The 23,357-nt window shown below is 41.6% G+C and overlaps 3 protein-coding genes and 3 non-coding genes across 6 annotated transcripts; all 6 read right to left on the reverse strand.

Annotated features, from left to right (window-relative positions):
• Positions 1-1,738: 1,738 nt before the first annotated feature.
• Positions 1,739-5,943, reverse strand: LOC133008718 (protein phosphatase 1 regulatory subunit 15A-like). The gene is made up of 3 exons (XM_061075992.1): positions 5,547-5,943; positions 3,218-4,494; positions 1,739-2,376 (listed from the first exon to the last, which is right to left on the reverse strand). The coding sequence occupies exons 1-3, from the start codon at positions 5,707-5,709 to the stop codon at positions 2,167-2,169; spliced, it is 1,650 nt and encodes a 549-aa protein (XP_060931975.1). The 5' UTR covers positions 5,710-5,943; the 3' UTR covers positions 1,739-2,166.
• Positions 5,944-7,743: 1,800 nt separating this feature from the next.
• LOC133009862 (U1 spliceosomal RNA) lies at positions 7,744-7,907 on the reverse strand. The gene has a single exon (XR_009680566.1). It is a non-coding gene; the product is annotated as a U1 spliceosomal RNA (small nuclear RNA).
• A 4,700-nt stretch (positions 7,908-12,607) lies between these two features.
• On the reverse strand, positions 12,608-18,016 carry LOC133009228 (protein phosphatase 1 regulatory subunit 15B-like). The gene is made up of 3 exons (XM_061076664.1): positions 17,619-18,016; positions 15,014-16,290; positions 12,608-13,565 (listed from the first exon to the last, which is right to left on the reverse strand). Exons 1-3 carry the CDS (start codon positions 17,779-17,781, stop codon positions 13,356-13,358), a joined length of 1,650 nt encoding a protein of 549 aa, XP_060932647.1. The 5' UTR covers positions 17,782-18,016; the 3' UTR covers positions 12,608-13,355.
• A 762-nt stretch (positions 18,017-18,778) lies between these two features.
• Positions 18,779-21,965, reverse strand: rps13 (ribosomal protein S13). Its single transcript, XM_061076052.1, has 6 exons — positions 21,896-21,965; positions 21,324-21,372; positions 21,154-21,232; positions 20,284-20,453; positions 19,495-19,595; positions 18,779-18,855 (listed from the first exon to the last, which is right to left on the reverse strand). Exons 1-6 carry the CDS (start codon positions 21,916-21,918, stop codon positions 18,822-18,824), a joined length of 456 nt encoding a protein of 151 aa, XP_060932035.1. The 5' UTR covers positions 21,919-21,965; the 3' UTR covers positions 18,779-18,821.
• On the reverse strand, positions 19,271-19,400 carry LOC133009929 (small nucleolar RNA SNORA19). Its single transcript, XR_009680627.1, has one exon. It is a non-coding gene; the product is annotated as a small nucleolar RNA SNORA19 (small nucleolar RNA).
• On the reverse strand, positions 20,541-20,670 carry LOC133009930 (small nucleolar RNA SNORA19). Its single transcript, XR_009680628.1, has one exon. It is a non-coding gene; the product is annotated as a small nucleolar RNA SNORA19 (small nucleolar RNA).
• Positions 21,966-23,357: the final 1,392 nt, after the last annotated feature.

Genomic DNA, 23,357 nt, shown 5'->3' on the forward strand with positions numbered 1-23,357 from the left:
AGATCAATAACATGAGCAACAAGGAAGGGGGGTGGGGGGGTGGGGGGTGGGCGACATGAGCAGAAGACCCACAGCTCGGTTGACACAGCAAGTGTCAATGATTGCTCACCTTTGCACCATGCTCTTTGTGTGTGTGTGTCAGTGTGTCGGTGTCGGTGTGTGTGTGTGTGTGTGTGTGTGTTAGGTGGGGGGGGGGGGGGTTGAGGAGAGCAGTGGAGACCTGCTAATTGATTTCTTCCCTCAGGGAAGTCCTTTCATCATACTTGGTGTTTTTAACCCTTGTCTTATGGCAGCCTTACAGCACTCAGTCTGCATGGAGACTCACAGCCCCAAGGGAAATTATAACCCTGTGTGTGAGAGGGAGAGAGAGTGAAAGAGAGAGAGGGAGACTAGTTACATGAGAAGGGGGCGATGAAGCGATAAAGGAGCCCTGAAATATCAAAGCTAAAATCCACCTTTGTCTCTTTTGAACAATATCCAACTGCTGCACACATTACACTGGATCTTAAGTATTTTATACACATAAGACAAAGCACATCACGTCACCATGATTTGTAGTACGGTTTGATTTTGTTTGAAGGAAAACTGAACCTTTTTCCAAATGTTGAGGTTAAAAATATTTTTTTTAATTTCAATAGCACAAATGACAACATCTCAGTGTGAAGACAAGACATAACTACAGGCTGGAAACAGCCACTAAAACGATGTTGGAACAGAGGTCTAATTCATAAAGATGAGAAAGAATTCGTTTCGGTCCAAATAATCTCAGCTTTTTGATTTTCTAGACTTCTTTAAAGTAGGAATCATCAAATCAGAGCTGACTTTGGAATAAGTGCAGTGTGAGAGGACTGTGTTTCTGACGCACTAATGAAGCATGATGTACTTCAGCCTCAACACAAGTGAGTCACGAAGATCATTGTGTTCTCTGGTTGCTCTGTCAGGAAACCTAACACCCAGACTGGGTGTGTCTGAACTAGGTGACAGGTTAAACTGATATAACTTCATTCAAGGTGCTTCCTCGTGTTGAGTAACTTCCACTTTATTTCCTCACCTCCCTTGACTATTGTATGGAGAAGGTGGGTTCCACCTGAGTCTGCTGCAGTGGGAGCCTCCTCACAGACTTCTACAACAGAAACATGTTTGCATCATTTGAAAAAGTTCCACTCTGAGACACTTGATTTGACTTTTTGTAAAGACATCTCACAAATAAGCATACTTATGAACCATCGCTTGGACTAAACCCACCCACTCACTAATTTGACCCTGTGTTGGTGTTTCAACATTTCTTGTTTTCTATCTCCACTTTATGCTCATAATAGGAAAAAGCAGATGAACAAGAAATGTAATTGGAAATCATTTGGTTTGAGTAAGAACCCTGCTTTTAGGAATGAGATTTTGTGCATATGCCTTTGATCAAATGTTTAAAACTCTTCCCTGGCTAGCAAAACTTTCTCTGTGAAGTTGACGAGCTAGTGAGCTTCCTAGCAGGGCGCTGAATGACCAAAAGGAAGTTGTGAGGTCTTTGATAGTTTGTATACAGGCGCAGTGGACCAATCCCAGCCTGTACTGGCCGAGTGGAAAGGGCTCTTGCTTTATTCAGTGGATGTTGCCTGGAGAAAAGGCAATATCTCAGTTCAAATATCGTCTATCTTTAGTTATGACTTTATACAACATAACTCTTTTTTCAAATCTTCAGCTGGATAGTTACAGTTGCTTAAATAAAACAGTTCAAAAACAATTGGTGCCACAAACCTCTGTTTTTAATGATATCATCATCATCTACTTTCAACTTCTAGACTCACCACTGGTTTGATGTCACATAAAAACACCTATATACAGTTAAACTGTCATAAAATCAAAGACAAGCTCCATAGGGCATAAATACATAAGTTACATTACTAGGTCAGAATATAAGGCGTACAAAAACAACATTCCACACATTAATGTTGATGTTAATATGAGAACGTGTCCGTCAGTGCAACAGTCACACAATGTAGAAAAAACCTTTTGAGGTACAAAGTTGTTCAACACGACACCGAACATTGACGTTGGCCTAACATCAAATTTCTAATTGGCCGAAATCAAAATCACTGTTGCATTGCAACCAATCACGAGTTATCATCCAAAAAAATGAAATAAAACATTCAATGCTGAAGAATTAATTATCTATTGTAAGGCACCGTCCAGGTACGCCCTCATCTTCTCTCTGTGGGGCAGAGTGAGGCAGTGGCTGATGTCCCGATTCGTTTCCTGGATCCGCCTCTGGAAGCGGGCTCGGTCTCGTGCCATTTCCTCCCAGGGTCCTTTCCGAGACGCCTGGCGAGCAAACAGCCAGGTCCGCACCACATGGACTTGGACCAGAGGAGAAAATCGCACCTAAAATCCAGAAGAAAAGACGACCAAAAAATAATGAATAAACATGGCTGAAATTATCCAGATGATGTCATATCATGTAAGCTTCTTTTGAGTTTATAATCAGCTGCCAATGTAACTTAAGAGATGATTAAATGTCAAAGAAAGACTTTAAAAATTGGTTATCACCATAAGTGTTAAACTACAAATGAAAAAAAAGAGAGAGCAGGTACTTTCCAGCACTGACATTTCTCAGACAGACGTGTTTACTGTCATGTTTTTCTGCCTCAGGATGTTTTTTTGGAGTCCAATGTAATAATTTAGATGGTTTGAAAATGACAATGTAATCCTGCTGCAACTACTTTGGTTCCTGCTGACTCTATTGAGTCACATGACCGACTTAGTCATGACGACAATAATCATTAACTCGGCTTAACACACTGAACAGTACAGTGTGAGTTGGCTCACGAGACGAATTAGCTCTTATCTCTGACTTTCAGTCTCAAAAGAGGTATCAGTCAGCAGAAGACACTCCCTGAATATATGAATGTATCGACTTCAAATGAAGAGTCACATTCTCTTCTGTATCTACACTTCAACCAATGAAACTGAGGGCAAAAACACCATCAAAAACATTGTAGAAATTAAATTTCCCTTGATACCCTAAAACCCACATTTGAAACAGTCCTTCGTTTGAATTTCAGCTTTTTTAGTTTACAGCAGAACAAAGTTGTATAAAATGTTAAAGCTTTGTCTTGTAAAGCCTATTTAAAAGCTTTGAAGCATATTTTTACTCCACATTTTTACTCATGCTTCATCTAATCCTGTCTGAGAGTGTAGCTACGAGTTATTATTAGTTCATCACCTTATTGGTGGAGGCGTTGCTTTCCTTTCTCTCCTCTGGAGGGGACTGATGTGATTGTCCAGGTCTTTTCCACGGCACCAGTGTTTTGTCTTGGTGGAGGTGATGCTTTAACAGCCTGTCTGGTAGAGAGGGCTTGCTGCTGGATCTTCTGAGAGTTTTGGAATCTTTTTTACATTTCTTGCTCTTCGTGGGGGAATTTTTTGTGTGGTGGACTTCACGTGCATCTGGATCTTCCTCAGACTGAAGTGCTGTGGTTGTTGAGCTCTGGAGGCAAGCCTTGAAGTTAAGAGGGTGGAACGGATCATCCTTCTGGCAGAGAGATTTCCACAGCTGCTCATCTTCATCATCCTCAGTTGAAGGAGGAAGGCTGCTCTCCTCATCGGTGTCTGACCTGGAGGGGGGTGCAGGAAGTGAAGCCTGTACTTTAGTAACTGTGGTGGAGGTGGTTTGAAGACACGTGTTGCCTACTGTGCAGGCAGTAAAGCACATGGGATTGTAGGGGTCTGCAGGACTGCTGAAGAACTCCCAGAGCCTCTCACTCTCCTCTTTGTCCACATCAGGGCTGGAATCATCCGAACTGGCCCAACTGCTCTCACTGTCAGAGCGACTGGCCCAAAACCTCAGTCCTAGAGACCCCAACGTCTCCTCGCTGGTCTTGCTCACTGACATCATGTCAGTATCGCTAATGTCTCTCGCTTGGGTTTGACTTTTCCCCATGCCTGTGTTTGTTGAAATGCACGCAGAGAAAAAGAAGGGATTGTAAGGATCACTCGATTTTGATAGAGACTCCCAAAGGGCCTTACTTTCCTCACTGTCAAATTCCACTAAGTTCTGGTCTTCCTCACTACTGCCGTCTGAGCTCCTGTCCTCTTCTGAAGTCTCCTGTTTGAGGGATCCTTTTGTTTTTGAAAGATCCTGTCTGAAGAAATTCTTGCGTCTTTTATGACAGGCCTCGTTTGAACTGGAGCTGTCGCTGCTTGACACAAAGACGTTCCAGTCGCCAGCAAAGCCCAGAAAGATGCCCTCTTCGTTCCCGGTTGTTCTGGACACAAAGTCATCCACGAGGCCGCAGCACAGGTCGTCAGCAAAGGGGTCGACATCCGAGCAGAACTCAGAGAGGGGATTTGAGCCACCGACCATGACTCCGTTGTCTCCGTCAAACAATGAGGAGAACAGGAAGGATTCTGTTGGATTGGCTGTCGTGCTCATGTGCTGGATGTGCTGACCGCTCTCATCCGTGATTCTCACGTGGACCTCGAACCTGAACAATTGAAAGACTGGAAAAACAAGAAGAAAGTGTAAAAATGGTAGAAAATTCAACAGAGAATAAAGATTCCTTTGATCTATGACCACTGTCACTGCAGGAGTGCAGTTGTTTCTTTGATGGCTCAGCATCAAAGGATGCTTCTTGTCCGTGATACAGAACATTGTGTAATCAAACTTTAACGCCACGCCACAGTCACACCGTGTGATAAGAATCGATCTTTGAGTTAGTTTGTATCTCCATGTTGTTGTGATTACACTCATCTCAATATGAAGTTGATCTGATGTAAGCCCTGGTACAAGTACCTCAAAGTAAAAATGTGGAATAGGGCCAAAATGGCCACTAAACGCAAAATAGCAGGCTTCCTGTCGTGTTTTTTCCAATTGCACTTGATATACAGTAAAAAAAAAAAAATGCCTGTAAGTACCTTGGCAGGGAACCAGGTTTTCCATTTTCAGTATAATCCAAGAAGACCAGGCGGTATTTAGAGAGACTTTTTTGTTTATCTGGTCATGATACACCTGTGTATCGATTTTTGTGAAGATCGGTCAATGTGAACATGTTCCGGGGGTCTCGGGGGCACCGTTGAGCCATTTTGCATGTTAAAGCCTTCAAAAAGCCAATTCGTTAGCCTGAATAATAATAATAATCCTTACAGTTTCAATAGGGCCTCACTGTCTGTCAGTGCTCGGGCCCTAAAAATAAGGTCACACACACAGAAGTAATAACCTCGTTGAGACCAACTACCTTTAAAAAATAATTTTGAATCTTTGTTTACTGCTTATTGTAAATGAGCAAATGAAAATCCTACCCAGTGGGGATTTACATTATGTGGGTTTTGATACCACGGAAACAGGAGAGTGACCGAACTCAGTCTTTCTAGTGACGCATCACGACGGTTGGACTTCCCCACAGTGATATGAACATATTAAGCTTTACATGTTAAACTTGACGTATTAAACCAAACATATTAAACTTTACATGTTAAACTTGACGTATTAAACCAAACATATTAAACTTGACATGTTAACTAACGCTACAAAGCAGCTGGTGGTTTGTTCTCACCGGACATGAAGGTGCAGTAAATGACCTGCAGCAGCAGCCGCAGCTGTTCCCACATCACGGTGAGTATCTGCTTGGTCCAAGGCAGCAGCGCCATCCCTCCGCTACCGAATCTCTCCATGGCCGCTTGTTGTGGAGCCTGGTCGACACCGACAGTCGGAGACATTTTCACTTCTTCTCTCTCCTCCTCTTCCTCTTCTTCTTGGCCTGTGGCGGTTAAACCCTCACGTATTCTGGTATTCCTCGTCAAAAACGAGTAGATGTTGGGAACTTGTCGGTGACAGAGAGACGTCGAGCAGCTGTCGCTTCATTTTCCGGTGAGTCCGAGACATGTTGTCGCTTTGCTCCGTCAGTTGTTGTCCTGTGATGTCTCCATGTTTGTCTGTGTTGTGTTATCGTCGGTGTAGAAGCTGGAAATGACTCGATGCTGCAACTTCCTCTATAAATATACAAACCTGACGTTATGCTGAACTGTGATTGGACGCAGCAGCTGACACTCAGCAAAGGCGCCGCCCTCAGATGACGTTATGACGTATGACACATGGAAAGTGCCCGTAACTTCCCCGGCTCACTTTATCTCCGCAGCCGGGAAAACACTTTTAGTGTTTTCACTTTAGTATCTCGCTTTCTATCCTCGCGTTAATTTATCAAATAAATTCATAAAAAATTATCTTTTATTTGAATAATGATATAATAATTGAGTATTTGTCCTGGGACTCTAATCAAATTGATACCAAAATGATGTATTTTCAATTTTACTGTCCCATAATTTTTTTTTTGCTGAAAATCAACATCACCATATCAAATTAATGAACTGTCTTCTTATAATTCTGCCAAAAAGGGAATAGAGAAGATGTCAAATGCTTCAGAATAAATGTCACCGTTTCAGAATAGTATGAATATTACATTTAAAACCCGACTTAAGCACAAACATTTTTAGTTGTGTGCAGTGAAATTTCCCCTCAAACTGATAAAACGTTTTTAGTTTGAAAACTTAGATGAAATACTGTATGAGCAGAGTTTAACAGTTATAGTTGATAGAGTCAACAATTTTTATAACTATTGTAATTGCTGTTTGTTTAACTGACAGGTTCCCATTGAGGTGCGGCGAAAGTTCATCCTTCGCCAAAGGAGACGATGTTTTCATAACTCCAGTGTGCATTGTCCTACCACCACCAAACTGCTGTGGCATGATCAGAGACCAAGCCTGAGCAGCTCTATGTGTCAATATGTCCTCAGTGTCATAGCGCCACCTACTGATCAGTTTGATAATTAAGTTGTTATAACATTGTCCAATTGACACAAAATTGCTCGCTACACCAGAGCCCCTACTTGAACAGATCTATTAGTCTGTATGTAATAATAGTGATGGCGCCACCTACTGGCAACAGAAAGTAAGATTTGTTTTACAACTATCATTCTTCACAGTGTGATGTGCAATTGATAGCGTTGACCGTAATGAGCAATTAGCAGGCAAGGATCGCCATCGCGGGACGGACGCAGGAAGTGAAGCGTTGTTCCTTGCCGCAGTGCGCAAAACGCATGCCACGCTTCAAAATGCATATGCTCGGGCCCATTCAGTGCTGCTTAGCAGTCCTAGAAGTTGTAGAAATTGTAATTATTAGGGCCCGAGCACTGAAAGGCACTGACAGGTGAGGCCCTATTGAAATTGTAAGGATTATTATTATTATTCAGTCAAATGAATTGGCTTTTGGAGTGATTTAACATGCTCAAATTCTTACCAAAATATGCAGAAAATTAGAAAGTGGTGAAAATTTACGTAATCTGGAGGAATTTTCAATGGGCGTTGCAAAATGGCTCAACGGTGCCCCCCCGAGACCCCCGGAACGTGTTCACATTGACCGATCTTCACAAAAATCGATATACAGGTGTATCATGACCAGACAAACAAAAAGGTCTTAGGTGCTATTGGAAAAACGAAACAGGAAGCCTGCTATTTTGCATTTAGTGGCCATATTACACACTTAATAATTTACATTCAAACCTTCAGTGCATTTGTGTGTAAGCAGAATAATCAGATCCCCAGTAAATACACTTAAATATGATGGTCTGCTCATTTCTTTTATAAAATTATGTGTCCTTACTTCAGAAGGGATTACTCTTGACTACAAGCAGGGGCATGTGACCAATTCCAGTCATTATCTTTCAATGATGTTCAATTATTTTTCAACATTTAAATCAGGGGAGAGCGCGAACGCAGTCCCCCACTACCAGAAATTATGCAATCGAGATTCCCACATTTGGGGAATTCGCAGGGGTCAATACAGCCGAAGTGCAATGGCTATACCTCGCCCTGGGTGAACCACCTTCTTGATCATGGTATCTCCCTTGCCAGGTAAGTATGAGTTGTATACGTCTCGTGGAGCAACGCGATTCAGCCACACACTACTCAGACTCATGGTTGCACAAAAATAAGAAACGTGGTGAATATCGATGATCGCACGGATTAGATTTCAAGAGTCAGTGGTAGAAATAAAAATAAAAAAATATTTAAAACTAAAGGTTTTATACGAGCGTTTAGCGATTTCATATTCTCTCCCACAATGCTTTGCGGTATTGTGTTACACTAGGGTCCAAAAGTGTGAGACCACTTCCCCGTTCAAGTGAAGGAGGAAGTGGTCTCAGAGTTTTGGACTGCACTGTAAGCGTCACGTTATACTCCACTTCCGGACACACTGTTTTAACATAAACCACTTCGTTCAGTGGCACTATAAATAATCTAATATATAAACTCCACTTCTAATAACTACAAGACAAATAGTGGTGACGTTTCCAGGGACAGTTTTACTCTAACCTGTCGACTACAAAAGGAACAACGTAAAGGGACCTCATCTCTATGACAACACAACAGCAGCTGTGGCCCCATCTGGTGGATACACACAGTCATTACACAATTATTTAGAAGTGTGGAAGTCAAAAACATTGTACGAATCCGCACAGGTTTTATAACGAGACACGTTGTCAGGGATGCATGATAGAGAAATGTGAGAACTTATGTTTCTCTTACTCTTTGGTCTTCAAGATGAGAAAAGTCGATACACCGACTATCTATCGATGTTCTCATCTGAATTTTTTATTATTATTATGGTGTATTGTTGCCATGGATACGGTGGGTTGAGATCAAAGTCACAAATGTACATATAGGAATTCTAGGATGCAAGATGTTTGTCCTTTGATCCTTTGATCCTTTGATGTAGGTGGGTATAAATTAAGCGAATCAAGGTTCAATCCTCACTTGGTTTCCTTGGTTCACTCAGTTCACCGTGTCATTACTTAGCTCTCTGCTAGCGATTCGCTTGGTTTACTTTGCTTTTTGGACGCAATTTTGCTTTTTAATTTCTCTGACCTCGACAAAAGAATTACAGAGAAACATGCAGTTTGAAATTGGGGGCGATATGCAGGAGGAGAAAAAGAGTGGAATCTACCGGGGTTGTAATGGAAAGGAGACAATAGTTTTCACGATCGAGCTACAAAAGGTGAAGAAGCCCAGACCTGCTCAAACTGAGCCGGTCGCAGGTGCTGCCTCCTCTGAAGAGCAGCCACAGGTGGAAGCTGATGTTTCATCCACCCAGAACACTGAGGAGATGCAGCCAATCAGCAGCCAGACTGACCTCACTCTCACTCCTCATGTGAAGACCTCAATCATAGAGGAGGAGGTGCAGAAGCTATCTGAGGACACTGTAGATTTTGCATCTACCCATAACACTGAGGAGGAGATGCAGCAAATCAGTGAACAGTCTGACTCCACTATCGTGCTCCTGCAGGAGTCTGATATGAGAGAAATCTCCCAGGGTTATGGTGGAAAGGAGCCAGACCAAGACCAAGATCCAGATCAAGCTAAAAAAGAGAAAGAAGCACAGACCTGCTCAAACCAAGCCACAGGTGGATGGAGACGCTTTCCAAGATCATTTTTGACAGTTTTCAAGATCAAGCTCAAAAAGATGAAGAAAGGCAAACCTGCTCAAACTGAGCCGGTCCCAGGTGTTGCTTACTCTGAAGAGCAGCCACAGGTGGAAGCTAATGTTGATGCTTCGTCCACCCAGAACACTGAGGAGGAGACACAGCCAATCAGCAGCCAGACTGACCTCACTCTCACTCCTCATGTGAAGACCTCAGTCACAGAGGAGGAGGTGGAGAAGCTGTCTGAGGACACTATTGATGTTGCATCCACCCAGAACTGTGAGGAGGAGATGCAGCCTATCAGCAGCCAGACTGACCTCACTCCTCATGTGAAAACCTCAGTCACAGAGGAGGAGGAGGAGGAGGAGAAGTTGTGTGAGGACACTGTTGATGTTGCATCCACCCAGAACACAGAGGAGGAGACGCAGCCAATCAGCAACCAGACTGACCTCACTCTCACTCCTCATGTGAAGACCTCAGTCACAGAGGAGGAGGAGGAGGAGAAGGAGAAGTTGTCTGAGGACACTGTTGATGTTGCATCCACCCAGAACACCGAGGAGGAGATGCAGCCAATCAGCAGTCAGACTGACCTCACTCTCACTCCTCATGTGAAGACCTCAGTCACAGAGGAGGAGGTGGAGAAGCTATCTGAGGACACTGTTGATGTTTCATCCACCCAGAACACTGAGGAGAAGACGCAGCCAATCAGCAGCCAGACTGACCTCACTCTCACTCCTCATGTGAGGACCTCAGTCACAGAGGAGGAGGTGGAGAAGCTATCTGAGGACACTGTTGATGTTTCATCCACCCAGAACACTGAGGAGAAGACGCAGCCAATCAGCAGCCAGACTGACCTCACTCTCACTCCTCATGTGAGGACCTCAGTCACAGAGGAGGAGGTGGAGAAGCTATCTGAGGACACTGTTGATGTTTCATCCACCCAGAACACTGAGGAGATGCAGCCAATCAGCAGCCAGACTGACCCAACTATCGATCTCCTGCAGGAGGAGAAAAAGAGTGAAATCTTCCCGGGTTATGGTGGAGAGGAGCCAATCGTTTTCAAGATCGAGCTACAAAAGGTGAAGAAGCCCAGACCTGCTCAAACTGAGCCGGTCGCAGGTGCTGCCTCCTCTGAAGAGCAGCCACAGGTGGAAGTTACTGTTTCATCCACCCAGAACACTGAGGAGGAGATTCAGCCAATCAGCAGCCAGACTGACCTCACTCTCACACCTCATGTGAAGACCTCAGTTACAGAGGAGGAGGAGGAGCTGTATGAGGACACTGGTGATGTTGCATCGACCCAGAACACTGAGGAGACGCAGCAAATCAGGGAACAGTCTGACTCCACTATCGCTCTCCTGCAGGAGTCTGAATTGAGGGAAATCTCCCAGGGTTATGGTGGAAAGGAGCCAGACCAAGATCAAGATCAAGCTAAAAAAGAGGAAGAAGCACAGACCTGCTCAAACCAAGCCACAGGTGGATGGAGACGCTTTCCAAGATCATTTTGGACAATTCTATATAGTATAACTAACGTTTTCTCAACCATGGCAGCTTGGAGGACACCAGGAGCACTGTGGCAGACTGTGCTCCAAGTTTTTTTTCAGTTTAAATATAGTCCTGACATGGAGCTGGAGGAGGATGGGCCTGTTGCTGCGTGAAATGTTGAACAGCAGAGCAAAGTTCTGGAAGACGTCATAGATCAGCTGTTGACATTGATGAAGAGGTGCCCAACATCTGGCTGTACCTCACGGAGGTGATCCGCCCTCTGCCTCGGGAGGCATCTCCTTTGATCAGCTTATTTAAGTGTCTTGTAAAAAACATAAATAAAAGTTTTACATTCCTGATCCCTACTCTGCTTGGTCACATCGTTAATCCAGCTATGAGGATAATAGAAGGAAACCTATGAAGAGTATAGAGGATCTAGAATTTTACATCACAACAGTATCTTCGGTACCAATATTTCAATAGATATGACTAAACCTGAATTATTGCCTTGCAGTATCAGTTTACATACATTTCTTAAAGTTTTATATGAGGTCACCTTAATATTTGATGAGGGGTTAGGGTTAGAAGAATGGAATTCATCATCCTCCACAGCAAATTACAACTTTACCTTACAGTCACATTTGATATCTTAGAAGGTGATCTGATTCGGTTTAATGCATCCTGCCTTTGCGTGTGGAACTTACATCAGCGATTAACTCAAAGCCAAAAGGTTTTTTCTCTGTGTATGTCTGAGAGGAAACATCCACTCACTGGATTTCCTAGAAATAAAGATCTGTGTGATTTTAAAGTGCACACAAATGAATGTCACTTAAGATATATAGATTGCACTAAGTATGCACACAATTGAGATAATGCACAGTTTATAAGAGTAAGTACTGTAGTCATTACAAACCGCTATTGACTTCTTGCCGTTTTGTATTACAACTGGATTTTTCCATCTTGTGGCTTCAAACTGACTTTTTATTGACAAACTGATTTCAGGTTTTAGATTTTCATTTCCACTTCTCTTTATAAGCTCAGGCACTTTTTAAGTGTTTGAGCTACATGCAATACAACAGCTCTGCAGCATCTTCAACCATTACTACCAGATTCTGATGACATACAAGTGTAAATGGCATGTTTTTTTAAAGATAAATTATTACAAAATTGTCAATGTAACACAACCTCCAGACAGCTACTGCCTCAAAGCTCCAGTTTGTAAATTTATAACAGTGGAGGGACCCAGGGTTTCAAGGTGCTAAAATAAATATTTAACTATCTATTCAAGACTTATGGGAAATGTTTCTCTGGTTAAGGTTATACAGACCACAAGATTATAAAGAACCCCCAGAGAGGATTGGCCGAGTCGTGCACTAGGAGTGGACAATAAATATTTCTATTCTATTCTATTGTCTGCCTATGCTGAAAAACAGCTGCTTCATGGTCTTTGTTGTTGTTGCTATTTATTTATCGTAAAAAAAGGTCTTCCTTTTTGAAATTCCTGTATTGTCTGATGTTCTTTGTTTTTTATTTTCTGAGTTCTTAGGTTAATATTGTTGATCATAAAAGATTTTAATCTGACATGTACAAGTCCTCTGTCCAATTGTTTGCTGTGTGAGTGTAGTTTTTGTGCAGTGATAAGTGAAAACCACAAAATATAGTGTTACACATTTTATTAATTTGACAAAGCACTTTAAGACAAATCTGCTACTAATCATTTTTGGACATATTTTCAGAGACGTGATGTTACCTTGAAAAGTTGAGTGAGTCACAAGGGACAGTGTTTGAATATTTGCAGTGAATATAAGAACAACAATAATATAAATAAAGACATCGATCTTCGTACTCAGTGCGAAATGGCCCTGTGACCTGTCATCATAAAAGAAAATACAGGACAACTTAAATCTCAAACTAAAATCTTCAAATGACACCAGAATTAAACAAGGTGAAAGTTCACTAAAACTTTTCAAAAGACTTGGTGTCTGTTTTTAATGATATCATCATTATCTACATTTACCTTCCAGACTCACCACTGAGGTGGTGGTGGTTTCATGTCACATACAAACATATAAATAACAGTTAAACCATCAAAAAATCAAAGACAAGCTCCATAGGGCATAAATACATTAGTAACATTACTAGATCAGAATATAAGGCGTACAAAAACAACATTCCACACATTAATGTTGATGTTAATATGAGAACGTGTCCGTCAGTGCAACAGTCACACAATGTAGAAAAAACCTTTTGAGGTACAAAGTTGTTCAACACGACACCGAACATTGACGTTGGCCTAACATCAAATTTCTAATTGGCCGAAATCAAAATCACTGTTGCATTGCAACCAATCACGAGTTATCATCCAAAAAAATGAAATAAAACATTCAATGCTGAAGAATTAATTATCTATTGTAAGGCACCGTCCAGGTACGCCCTCATCTTCTCTCTGTGGGGCAGAGTGAGGCAGTGGCTGATGTCCCGATTCGTTTCCTGGATCCGCCTCTGGAAGCGGGCTCGGTCTCGTGCCATTTCCTCCCAGGGTCCTTTCCGAGACGCCTGGCGAGCAAACAGCCAGGTCCGCACCACATGGACTTGGACCAGAGGAGAAAATCGCACCTGAAATCCAGAAAAATATTTTTAAAAAAGAAATAATTAATATATATTGCTAAAATGATCCAGGTGATACCATAAAGTGTGAACTTCTTATTAACATCTGCTAATGTAAGTAAAGAGATAATTAAATGTCAAAGAGACATTAAAAATATGTTTATTAACACTTTAACTTGGGTATTTGTTCAACTACAAATGAAAAATAAAAGAGCAGGTACTTTCCAGCACTGACATTTCTCAGACAGATGTGATTTCAGTGATGTTTTTTGCCTCAAGATGTATTTTTGGAGTCTGATGTAATAATCTAGATTGTTTTAAAATGACAATGTAATCCTGCTGCAACTTCTTTAGTCTCTGCTGACTCTATTGAGTCACATGACCGACTTAGTCATGACGACCAACAGCGTTGCTACCCAACAGTAATCAACAACACAGTGAACAGTACAGTGTGAGTTGGCTGACGACAGGATTGGCACTTATCTCTGACTTTTAGTCTCAGTCAGCTCCAGTCATTAGAAGAAACTCCCCTGAACATATTAATATATCAACTAAGAGGTGAGGTGTATAATTTGTTTCTGCAACACTTTTTATCTGATTTATTTTAATCCCCTTCCTGGTAGCCCTTAATAAATAAAAATAAATCATCTGAAAAAAAGAACGAAAAAGAAGCCAGTACTTCTACAGGACTGTCATAAACACCACCAATCATTTAATTTGGTCTTAATGAAATGACTTCAGTGTACCAGTCAGTAGAGAACCTGCTACCTGCCAGCACCCTGCCCGTGCTTTCACTGCACGTGACCGGAGACTTCAGCCAGGGAGACATACACCACTGAAGATACACCACATCTTGTAACGCTAAATGCAGACGTCAACACCAGATATTAAAGTAATAACAATATATCAGCGTTTGTCAAATGCTCGCAATTTGGTGACAGTGGATACTAGCATTTGTTAGCTATGGCCAGAGCGCGAGCAACTCCCCTGGATACAGTCCCCACCCGCCTGCCACTCGCTCAGCCATGTTTTCACAACACAAGCCCGTTGCTTGCTACGCCTGTGTCTTGGAGTCTTACTAACTTTGGTTGACGCCTGACAGTCTCTACTGAGTGCCATTCTAATTTCCTGTGTACTTATCTTAAGTATTGCATTGACAGATAGTATAACATGTTACCATGATATCCTCCTATGTTCTGTGTCCTATGCATGAAACCATGATGTGATTCTTGTCATGATAAGTATTGCACAAGTGTCAAGTGTTGGACACGCCCACCCTCAAGCATTTATGCCACTCAAACCTGCGAGTCCAGGGTTACACCTAATTCTCTTGACAATCAAAGCCAATTCAAAGCTTAGCAATATCAAGTCTATTTTTTATGTTTCAGACTCGCTCTTTTCCTGCTTCATCTAATCCTGTCTGAGAGTGTAGCTACGAGTTATTATTAGTTCATCACCTTTTTGGTGGAGGCGTTGCTTTCCTTTCTCTCCTCTGGAGGGGACTGATGTGATTGTCCAGGTCTTTTCCACGGCACCAGCGTTTTGTCTTGGTGGAGGTGAGGCTTTAACAGCCTGTCTGGTAGAGAGGGCTTGCTGCTGGATCTTCTGAGAGTTTTGGAATCTTTTTTACATTTCTTGCTCTTCGTGGGTGAATTTTTTATGTGGTGGACTTCACGTGCATCTGGATCTTCCTCAGACTGGAGTGCTGTGGTAGTTGAGCTCTGGAGGCAAGCCTTGAAGTTAAGAGGGTGGAACGGATCATCCTTCTGGCTGAGAGATTTCCACAGCTGCTCATCTTCATCATCCTCAGATGAAGGAGGAAGGCTGCTCTCCTCATCGGTGTCTGACCTGGAGGGGGGTGCAGGAAGTGAAGCCTGTACTTTAGTAACTGTGGTGGAGGTGGTTTGAAGACACGTGTTGCCTACTGTGCAGGCAGTAAAGCACATGGGATTGTAGGGGTCTGCAGGACTGCTGAAGAACTCCCAGAGCCTCTCACTCTCCTCTTTGTCCACATCAGGGCTGGAATCATCCGAACTGGCCCAACTGCTCTCACTGTCAGAGCGACTGGCCCAAAACCTCAGTCCTAGAGACCCCAACGTCTCCTCGCTGGTCTTGCTCACTGACATCATGTCAGTATCACTAATGTCTCTCGCTTGGGTTTGACTTTTCCCCATGCCTGTGTTTGTTGAAATGCACGCAGAGAAAAAGAAGGGATTGTAAGGATCACTCGATTTTGATAGAGAATCCCAAAGGGCCTTACTTTCCTCACTGTCAAATTCCACTAAGTTCTGGTCTTCCTCACTACTGCAGTCTGAGCTCCTGTCCTCTTCTGAAGTCTCCTGTTTGACGGATTCTTTTGTTTTTGAAAGATCCTGTCTGAAAAAATTCTTGCGTCTTTTATGACAGGCCTCGTTTGAACTGGAGCTGTCGCTGCTTGACACAAAGACGTTCCAGTCGCCAGCAAAGCCAAGAAAGATGCCCTCTTCTTTCCCGGTTGTTCTGGACACAAAGTCATCCACGAGGCCGCAGCACAGGTCGTCGGCAAAGGGGTCGACATCCGAGCAGAACTCAGAGAGGGGATTTGAGCCACCGACCATGACTCCGTTGTCTCCGTCAAACAATGAGGAGAACAGGAAGGATTCTGTTGGATTGGCTGTCGTGCTCATGTGCTGGATGTGCTGACCGCTCTCATCAGTGATTCTCACGTGGACCTCGAACCTGAACAATTGAAAAACTGGAAAAACAAGAAGAAAGTGTAAAAATGGTAGAAAATTCAACAAAGGATAAGGTTCCTTTGATCTATGACCACTGTCACTGCAGGAGTGGAGCTGTTTGTTGATGGCTCAGCATCGAAGGATGCTTCTTGTCTTCAGAACATCGTGTTTTAATGGCATGTAAACAAACTTTGACGCCAAGTGACGAAAAATCAATCTTTGAGTTAGTCTGTATCTCAATGTTGTTGGGATGACACTCATCTCAATTTGAAGTTGATCTGATGTAAGCCCTGGTACAAGTAGCTCAAAGTAAAAATGTTAAAGCACTCAAAAAGCCAATTCATTTGACTGAATAATAATAATAATCCTTACAATTTCAATAGGGCCTCACGTCTGTCAGTGCCTGTCAGTGCTCGGGTCCTAGAAAGTCACTCACACAGAAGTAATAACCTCCTTGAGACAAACTACCTTTAAAAAATGATTTTGCATCTTTGTTTACTGCTTATTGTAAATAAGCAATGAAAATCCTATGTCTTGTTTAAAATAGTATCTACAGATGGCAAACATCCATTCATTCATTTTTTCAATCGGTTTATTTTTTGTCCTCATCTTCAATTTACATGAGAAATCTGCTACAAGACAAAAATGTATTAAGGACTAATACGCCCATCCTTGATACGCATAATTAATTTAACTAGTTAAAGCTGAAGTTAGTGAGTAAAGAAAGAAACAAAGAAAAAAAATAATTTCTATATTAGTATTAGACTCCATCATAACATTTTAGCGTGTATAACTGAATTCAAGATACCTTTGGTTTGTTACATATAAAATAGTTTGTTTTAAGATCACTCCATCTTTGTAGTTTGTAGTGGTTTCCAACGTCATTGGTGATCAATACGCGTGGATGATCCGGTGTGGGTATGGGTTTTGACATTGATCCTTGTTTGTTACATGGGTATATGTCGTATTGCTGTTAAATTCTGTTAGATATTCTACACGTTTCCTCACTTACAGTCTCATTCCACGTGTCTAAATATAGACCAGTGGTCACTAAGGACATACTAAGTGTGTGTTTTTATATGCGCTGCTATATTTCATTGGGGATTTACATTATGTGGGTATTGCTACCACGGAAACAGGAGAGTGACCGAACTCAGTCTTTCTAGTGACGCATCACGACGGTTGGACTTCCCCACAGTGATATGAACATATTAAGCTTTACATGTTAAACTTGACATATTAAACCAAACATATTAAACTTTACATGTTAAACTTGACGAATTAAACCAAACATATTAAACATGACATGTTAACTAACGCTACAAAGCAGCTGGTGGTTTGTTCTCACCGGACATGAAGGTGCAGTAAATGACCTGCAGCAGCAGCCGCAGCTGTTCCCACATCACGGTGAGTATCTGCTTGGTCCAAGGCAGCAGCGCCATCCCTCCGCTACCGAATCTCTCCATGGCCGCTTGTTGTGGAGCCTGGTCGACACCGACAGTCGGAGACATTTTCACTTCTTCTCTCTCCTCCTCTTCCTCTTCTTCTTGGCCTGTGGCGGTTAAACCCTCACGTATTCTGGTATTCCTCGTCAAAAACTAGTAGATGTTGGGAACTTGTCGGTGACAGAGAGACGTCGAGCAGCTGTCGCTTCATTTTCCGGTGAGTCCGAGACATGTTGTCGCTTTGCTCCGTCAGTTGATGTCCTTTGATATCTCCATGTTTGTCTGTGTTGTGTTATCGTCGGTGTAGAAGCTGGAAATGACTCGATGCTGCAACTTCCTCTATAAATATACAAACCTGACGTTATGCTGAACTGTGATTGGACGCAGCAGCTGACACTCAGCGAAGGCGCCGCCCTCAGATGACGTCATGACGCATGGAAAGTGCCCGTGACTTCCCGATATTTTCTGTTTCTGTCCTTTGTATCCATGTAGAATTTATTGACATAACGAATGTACCGTTTAATTTTTCATGATTTTAAGTAAGTTGTTAAAATGGCTGCCAAGTATTATGCTCCGCCCCGAGAAAAACACTTAGTACCCTGTGTTCAGAAAAAACTCTTAGATGCTTATGAATCAATACCAGTTTTATAATAGTACAAATACTGCATTTAAACCCTACCTTAGTCAAAATTTATATCAATACAAGTATAATCTTTGACAATTATTTTGGGATCAAAATCATATAAAATGTTACAGTGGAGCAGCTGTTGTCAGAGACCCATCCATACAATTCAGTTTGAACTCCGTGTCTAAATGGTTTGAAATATCTGCTTTGATCTTTTAACTATTTTATAATTTATTTATTACCAAAATATTTGCCTGAAGAGGATTGAGCCCAAACAGTTTGATAAAATGTCATTATTCATGTAGCATAAATTGGAAATATTCAAGTTAAGCACCTGAAAATTAAACAATGCTTGGGTAAATGTAGTAAAGTTGCATTAAACCACTGATGCTTAATTCAACAGTTTAAGATTCAGTCATATAAAAAAAGACAAAACAATTTCCAATTTACATGGTTTTATTCATCCAAAAAAGTGTGTCTTTTATGCCACCAGAGCAGAGGCTGTAGAGGACTCGCTGTGAACAGAAAGAAAAAACCATTAGAGAGAGCACGTCTTAAAAGGACCACCTGGACTTTGAACGGTAACACTAGATAATGAAGATTTTTTTTATAGAGCCATTATGTGATTGGAGCAGATTATGAAAATACATCTCAGTGTTAATACAGCAAAGCATTTGTGTATTACTCTAACTATAGTTGCATTCATTTTGTTTTAGCCAGCCTCAACTAATGAAGTTAAGTAACTGATCATAATGATGTGACTGGAATCAAGTGTAGCCTTACAAATTAAAAATTTGGGACTAGATAACATTGTACGAATAAGTACAAACGTTAATATGGATCTATAAGTCTAATATAATGATGCTAAAAAGTTGACTGTGCAATCAGTCTAGTGACTAAACTGTTAGAAAACTCAGGAAATGTATATTTGACTGTGTGAAGGGGACTGGCAAATATAGCACGTGTAGCCACTTTGCTAATTTACCTCCAGCTTTTTTCTAGCACAATAGAAATATCGCTGCACTTTATAAAATGAAGAGCAGGACAATGAATTGTGCTTTTTTTAATGACAGGCTGTGTATACCAGCACGTGGTTAATATTTTCCAATCTAAATATATCTAGAAAAGGTTCCCAATGCAGAACCAATACATACTACTTCCAGTTGGGGGCCAGTACTCTCTTGGTCTTGTAGTAACGGGCCAGCCTGTGGATCCTGCTCTCAACGAGAATCAGGCGGAACTTGGCATCCTTGTCCTGTGTGTGCAGAAAACAAAACGCTATGAGGCGTTGGAATTCACATTTTCATCCATTCCTGCAAACCCCAATAACTGGCTATGCTAGGGACTCATTCCAAAAATGTCCCTCTATGCCTGGTTAACCCTTTGAACAGCTTAATTTAGGTAAAAAAACAAAACAGCTTAATTAATTTGAAATGAGTCAATTCTTGAGATTTCTATTTGAACTTGTCAACTCGGTTGTGATATGCTCGTAACCACATAATCGGTTCAGTTATGGTATAAAAAACATTTGAAAGCTCATGCACATCCAACTCGTCACCAATCTAGAGTATGCGAGTGGATACTAACACACAAAAAATAAGTAGTAAAGTGAGTTCTAGGGTTCTGCATGCTCGCTGAAGGACAGTCTGAACACGGAGGGGTTTCTATCCATGCTGCAACTGAATTATGTGTACACAGACATGTTCCACGCATTCAAACTAGAAACATGAAGACAACCTCCAAATAGTAGAAGGGAAGTATTCAATTGTACTATTTGGGCTGAATTAAATACCAGAATCACAAAGCATAAAATTAACATTAGAATTTGATTATGATGGGGAACTATGATGATGCAATTTACAACATGCATACCGTTCAGGATCTGCAGATACAGAAACCAGTAACTGACAGTAACATTAAACCACCATCAGATCTGGTTATACCTTTCTGTTTCTCTCCAGATGTTTCCTGACGGCCACAGCCTTCTTGATCAGGTGGTACAGATCCTCGGGCAGATCAGGGGCCAGTCCCTTGGACTTCAGGATCCTCAGGATCTTGTTTCCAGTGACGAAACGTACTTGGGCCACACCATGAGAATCCCTCAAAATCACACCTAGACATGGTGACAAACAGGCTTGAGATACGGGGGCTGTTTGTTTCTTATTGAAACGGTGAGAAAACACTTAGGAAATGTATATTTGACTGTGTGGAGGGGACTGGCAAATATGGCACGTGTAGCCACTTTGCTAATTTACCTGCAGTTTTTTTCTAGCACAATAGAAATATCGCTGCACTTTATTAAGTGAAGAGCAGGACAATGAATTGTGCTTTTTTTCATGACAGGCTGTGTTCACCAGCATGTGGTTAAGAACAGTTTGCATTCTTTATTTGCTTTGACAGCTCCTTCAGCCCAGATAATTGAGCTAAACATTGAACAAATGAGACAAACTAAACTTGAAGCATGAGCTACACATTCCCTTTTGGACGCTGCAGTCTGTTGGGTGTTGAGTAGCATTTTGTTTCCATCCAACTTATTATTGATTTAATACCAAAATCTACAGGTCTCGAACAAATTACATATCCAATTTACCTGTAGAATTAATATCAAAGAAAAAAGGTTAGAAGAAAAATATCGTTTTTACTGATCATTTACTACCCTTGACCCATGCTAACATTTGATTCAACCTGCTTCTGAGGAAGTTTGTCTTCCAACATAACAAGTACAATTTATTGGGTGACCTATAATGAAATTGTCATCTTTACAATCTGTTAAAAGACATTGGTGAATTTCAATGCCTCATAGAAGGTCTTACCGATCTGAGAGGGGGTCAGACCCTTCTTGGCCAGCTTGAAGATCTGGTCCTTGACATCATCAGATGTGAGTTTCAGCCACTGCAATTCAGGATGATATGGTTAAATATAGTTCACGGCTCTCTTTGAGCCAGTGTAGATATTAAACCGCATCGTGTGTGCGTGTACTCACAGTGGGAACACTGCGCCTGTAAGGCAGAGCTGACTGGGACAAGCCCTTTCTGTGGAAAATACAGACTAGTTAGACAGTGTGACCTTTTGACTGAGAACCACCAAGAGAAACAATCACATCTAACACTAAAGAAGAAATAGTTCCAGGAGCCGGACTTGAACTAGGCCCGGCTGATGTCAGCTCTTAACTGGTGCTACTGAACGTCAAGCAATTCATTAAATCTGGTTCTGGTCCTCAGACAGAGCAGAGAGTTATTATATTAGGTGCTAAGTGTGTATCATATAACTGACTTCATACTGGAAACTAAATAAAGACAACCGCGCTGAGCCCTCAGCGCTGATAGCTCATGCTAGCTGATTAGCCAACGCTGGCTAACGTGCTAGCTAACGTGCTAGCAGGAGGTGTTCGTAGCGAGGCTGCGAGAGTTTAAGTCTTTTTCTCGTTTCTAGGCCAAATTAAAGAGTCCAGTTTGATCCCCGGTGACTGCAAACACGTTTACAAATAACATCTCGCCATAAAAACCGAGCCTGCTGGGCTAAATAATCACTTTAAACGATAGAAAGAGAGCTCACCCGGGAGCGTGCATGCGACCCATGATGGCGGTGGAGGAAGAGAGGCCGCACACGCGAAAGAAAATGGTATTTTGCGCCTCCGTCGGAAATGACGCAATGACGCAGAAAGCTGCGTCACAAACACCGCTCAACGTTTTCAAGTAAAATTGTTGTCAAAAGTATGAACGTTAATTTACAGCGTGAAAAAACAAAAGAATTTCATAAAAAATGATTTTAACTCAGAGGCTTAAAGGTAATTTCGTCCAAGATAGATTAGTAGCAGACTAAATACAATTCAAGTGTCGTCCATCTTTTTTTCTGATTTAAATAAATGATAATTTAAAACTTTGCAGAAAACTAAACGAACACAAAAGATTATGAGTAATTCGACCATATATTTTCTTCTGTCATGTATATTTAATTTAATATACAATAATCAATTTACACATCTTTGATTATAATATTAAAACATGCTTTCAGAAATTTGTATCAATTTAATACTAATTCTCCAGATTGTGGTGAGGAATATCCTGTTTTCTTTAATTTTCCTTGAGAAGTGGTCTTAACTCAATGGAGTCATTGGGGCAAAACTGAATTGCATCTCATTATCATTTAGAAAGGCCCACATCTGTGAATAAGGTCCCACAAACACACTGGGTTTTAAAAATAAACCAAACCATGACTCCAAGAAACTTTCTGTAGACCTTCTGTGGTGATGCATCTCTAAAGCTTCCAGGGTTCCCAGTGACTTCAATTTGTGAAACAGCAGAAGTTTGGAACTACCAGCAGTTTTCCAGAAGTAGGCCGTCCAGTCAAATTGAGTAAAGAGGTACATTAAGAATGTCCTTGGTCAAGGAGATGATCCAGGACCCAATGGTCACCCCTGCTGAGTTCTCTGAAGAAGGCAGAACCTGCTGGAAGGAGAACCATCTCAGACGCTCTTCATCAATCAAATCTTTATGGCAGAGGTGTCGGAAGGAAGTCACTTTGAGTAAAAAGGCTTATGAAAACCTGCTTTGAGTTTGTCAAATGTTATTAAAATATCCTGACGCCACGAGGAAAACATTTCTTCAACTGTGCAGTCATAACTCTCAATAATACATCTTGGTGAAGCATTAAACTATGGGGGATCGTCTCAGCTTCGGGGCAGAATACAGAGGAAACCTTGATGAAAACCTGCTCCTGCGTGCACCTGACCTGAGACTGGAATGAAAACTGCCCAAGTCCAGGAATGCAGAGCTTATAGAAACTAAAACCAAGCTGTAAATGCTGCTAAAAGTGTCTTCAACAAAGTACTGAATCAAGGGTATTAATACCTATGTCAATAAGAGATTTGAGTTTGTGAATTTTTTATAAATTTGGAAAATATTCTCTTTGCCACTGTGGATTCTCAAGTGTGGTCAGACGAGTAGAAATGGCCAAATTATCTATTAACAATTAGAAAATAAACAAAGTGAAGAGGACTGAATACCTACTGGCTGGG

The sequence above is a fragment of the Limanda limanda genome, chromosome 8, assembly GCF_963576545.1.
Source record: "Limanda limanda chromosome 8, fLimLim1.1, whole genome shotgun sequence".
Taxonomy (NCBI): domain Eukaryota; kingdom Metazoa; phylum Chordata; class Actinopteri; order Pleuronectiformes; family Pleuronectidae; genus Limanda; species Limanda limanda.